Source organism: Hypomesus nipponensis, chromosome 27 (genome assembly GCF_054491055.1).
Source record: "Hypomesus nipponensis isolate SF chromosome 27, ASM5449105v1, whole genome shotgun sequence".
In the NCBI taxonomy this organism is placed as follows: Eukaryota; Metazoa; Chordata; class Actinopteri; order Osmeriformes; family Osmeridae; genus Hypomesus; species Hypomesus nipponensis.
Window position 1 is genome coordinate 9166781 of NC_140387.1, and position 3541 is coordinate 9170321.

The window sequence follows — 3541 nt, forward strand, 5'->3', positions numbered from 1 at the left end:
ACAAACGGTATATGTAATTGACAAACACAGGCTTACAAATTAAAGTGCAAAACTGTAGGTTTAAACTATCAACTCCAACGTTAATTAAGATATTTAGATAAGGTACATAACATATCCCAACATACACGAACACACACCCTTTTTAAACCAAAAATTCCAAGGTGCTGGTTCGGGGCTGGTGCCAATTCGGTAATGATTCAATAGCAATACTCGCCAATTATCTAAGAACCAGGTAGTGTACATTTACCACACACTAGAGCCGGACGTTTGGGCTAACGTCTTTAAATCACTTCATACGCCTCCATTGTCCCAGCAACGCGTCATGGTTACGGTTAACAAGTTAGCTAAATAGCAAGAAAAAGGAAACTTCCGGATCCGGCGATTGTCATGGTAACGCTCAAACAGTCATTGCGGTAAGCTAATTCTGATGCGAAATAAAACATGCCTGTTACACCTGAATCTGGACAATTTGATCATACCTCTGCCTTCTACTATCGAGGGATGGGAGGCCGACCTGAAAAAAAGGCCTCAAATAACGTAAACCAGCAAATTTAGCTACTTTAGCAACTCTGTTGCTACGGACGGCGGGTGAAGCGATGAATAACCTGAAAAGCTCAGAGTCTAATCAGTAGCTAGCTACCTCCACCGCAATAAAGTTGGTCGCGTTTTAATAAAGGAGGTGGAACACAACCTTGTCTACCTTAAAGTAGTGATGTTACGTCCGACACGGAAGCCCCGAAGCCTGTGTCGAGCAAAGGGGGGCGTGTCCACATGAAGCCTGTCTCGAGGCCTGTATCGTTTGTCACAGCACCACGTGACGTACTAAACACAAACGAGGCCCCGTTTGACAAACGGGGCTTCGTTTGTGTTTAGTCACGTGACTGCCTCGTGAAGTGATCCGATTCGTTTAAAAAGCCGCGGGAAATAGAGGAAATGTTCTGCGGATTAGCTGCGGATCAGGTAAGTGGTAAGTTTGGTGATTGTTATAGAACTCTCTAGTGATACTATGGAACCACCAAGTAAGAGAAGGACATCTTCAGTTTGGCAGCATTTTGACCTGATTTCTCCCAAAAAGGTATGAGATTAATGATAGAAAATAGATGAGGTAGCCTACATAACATAGGCCTAGATAAAATCCATAAGATAAATAAGACATATGTCTTACATGTTGATACAGCAATAATGTTCACTAGACATACGTATGCTGGAACATACAATATGAAATGTTCTTTAAAGATTCTCCTAACAATGTTATTTTTTAAGGTTAAGTGTCGGCTGTGCCAGAAAGAACTCTGTTACAGCAACAACACCACCTGTATGTGGAGGCATTACCGTGCATTGCATGAGAATGCACAGCCACAAACAAGGACAAGTAATATATACCTCATCTCTTACATGCAATACCCCTTAATACTCCCGTACTATGCTGACATATTTTTTCTTCTGTATAGGTACCAGGAAGCATGATGTGGATGAAGCCTTGGTTGATATGATCACCAAAGATTCCCAACCATTCTCAGTGGTAGAGGATGAGGGATTTAGGAATCTCATCCGTGTCCTTGATCCAAACTACACTCTTCCATCAAGACAGGTATGAGTTACAAATCGATGATGCTAGTGGAATTACTATTACAAAGATTTCCGCAGTAATATTATATATATCATGCACCTTTGTTTTCTTTTACAGGCTTTAAAGGCTATGGTGGAAGATAAATTTACATTGGCAAAGGAGAAGGCAAAGGAAGAGGTCCAGAAGGCTGCAGCTGTAAGTCTTACAGCAGATATGTGGTCCTCCATGAACATGGAGGCATATCTGGGTGTCACGTGCCATTATATTACAGAGGAAGACACTCTTAATACGGCAATGTTAGGAGTGGAATACTTTCCTTTGCGTCACACTGCTGAGAATTTAGCCCTGGCACAGGCTAAGATCATGGACGACTGGGGGATCAAGGGCAAGGTGAGCTGCTTGGTCACAGATGCTGCAGCAAACATGAAAGCTTCTGTAAGGCTACTGGGGGTCAGGCACAGCATCTGTGTGGCTCATGCCCTCAACCTAATTGTGCGCAAGTCCTTTGAGCAGGTCCCTATGCTGGCAGACTTGCGTGAAAAGTCCAGGAAGATCGTGACTTACTTCCGGACCAGCACGACAGCCAAAGAGTATTTGGGCCAACTACAAGCATCAATGGGCAGGCCTAAGCACAAACTATATATCGAAGTAGACACCAGGTGGAATAGCACGTTTTTAATGTTGGAACGGCTGTTTGAACAGCGTGAAGCTGTGGGAGCAGCCCTGGCTTCCCTTCATACAGACCTTCTCCCACTCACCTTGTTGGAAAATGACGCAATTGAGGAAGTGACAAAGGTGTGTAATGGCAAAATATTGCACATGATATATCTGGACTCAAATGATAGAATGCTTATATCTGCAATAAGAAACATTGTATTTATCTTGTATTTCTCCTGTATATCAAATGGTTATTCTAGAAACTTCAGCCAACACCCCCTCTATTGTCTTCTGAGCCCCCCCCCCCCCCCCCCCCCCCCCCCCATCCTCAGACACACCCTGCGGTGTTATTTATACAGCTAATCTTGTCTGATCTAACTTTCTCACTACAGGTGTTAGGCCCAATTCAGCGAGCCACTGTGGAGCTCTCTGAGGAGAAACGTGTCTCCGGCTCAAAGGTGATACCACTGATGAAGATGCTCCACCACACTATTCAGTGTGAGGTTGCAAATTTAAAAACTGAACCAGCAAAACATCTAGCTGTCAACCTCATCCATCGCTTAATTGACCACATGGAAAATTTGGAGTCTGTCAGTGTGATGACACAGGCAACATTGCTGGACCCCAGGTTTAAAGACCTGGGGTTCCACAGCCCTCTGAAAGCGAATGAGGCGGTCAAACGACTGCAAACAGAATGTGCAAGAGAAATGCAGACACCTCCAACTGCCACCTGTGATGCTGCTGCACCAGTGGCTTCAACATCATCCACATCCAGCTCAGGTACAGCAAGTGTTCCTATGATGACATCTATATTATAAATGTTTAATGACATACTGGTGTGTACTCTTTTTGTAGGTAGTAGTAACCTGTGGCAGCTGCTGGACACGATAGTGACACAGAGGCGTGGAGTGTCCAATACGGAGGCCGAGGCTTCTGTGGAGGTTCAGTGGTACCTGGGAGAAAATTACCTCCCACGACAAGAGGATCCACTGCTGTACTGGCACAATCACAAGCACCTTTATCCGCACTTGTACAAGATGGCACTTCAATTTTTGTGTATCCCTGCCTCTTCAGTCCCATGTGAACGGGTATTTTCAAAGGCTGGGGAAGTTGTTTCTAAAAGAAGGAATCGCCTCAGCCCCAACACAGTCGAGAAAATCTTGTTCCTAAATAAAAATCATTGAAAACAACTCCCCATCCCCCAGCCAACTTCCCCAATCCCAGTTATAACCCAGTCACACAAGCACTTCATATGTTTATTTATCCATAAAAAAAATACCACTCATCCAACACTCTATATATGTATTATGTTAT

At 44.0% G+C, this 3541-nt stretch overlaps 1 protein-coding gene across 1 annotated transcript; it reads left to right on the plus strand.

The window, feature by feature from the left end:
- The first annotated feature begins 894 nt into the window (after window positions 1–894).
- On the plus strand, window positions 895–3311 carry LOC146220759 (E3 SUMO-protein ligase ZBED1-like). The gene is made up of 7 exons (XM_084693215.1): window positions 895–1075; window positions 1264–1372; window positions 1452–1591; window positions 1688–2365; window positions 2620–3007; window positions 3083–3176; window positions 3302–3311. Exons 1-7 carry the CDS (start codon window positions 1007–1009, stop codon window positions 3309–3311), a joined length of 1488 nt encoding a protein of 495 aa, XP_084549341.1. The 5' UTR covers window positions 895–1006.
- Window positions 3312–3541: the final 230 nt, after the last annotated feature.

Bases quoted from the DNA above. Each gene is read 5' to 3' on its own strand.
- LOC146220759 (XM_084693215.1), top strand. From the start codon at position 1,007: ATGGAACCACCAAGTAAGAGAAGGACATCTTCAGTTTGGCAGCATTTT. The intron at 1,592-1,687 runs GTATGAGTTACA...TTTCTTTTACAG, and splicing joins ACACTCTTCCATCAAGACAG to GCTTTAAAGGCTATGGTGGA. The intron at 3,008-3,082 runs GTACAGCAAGTG...CTCTTTTTGTAG, and splicing joins ATCATCCACATCCAGCTCAG to GTAGTAGTAACCTGTGGCAG.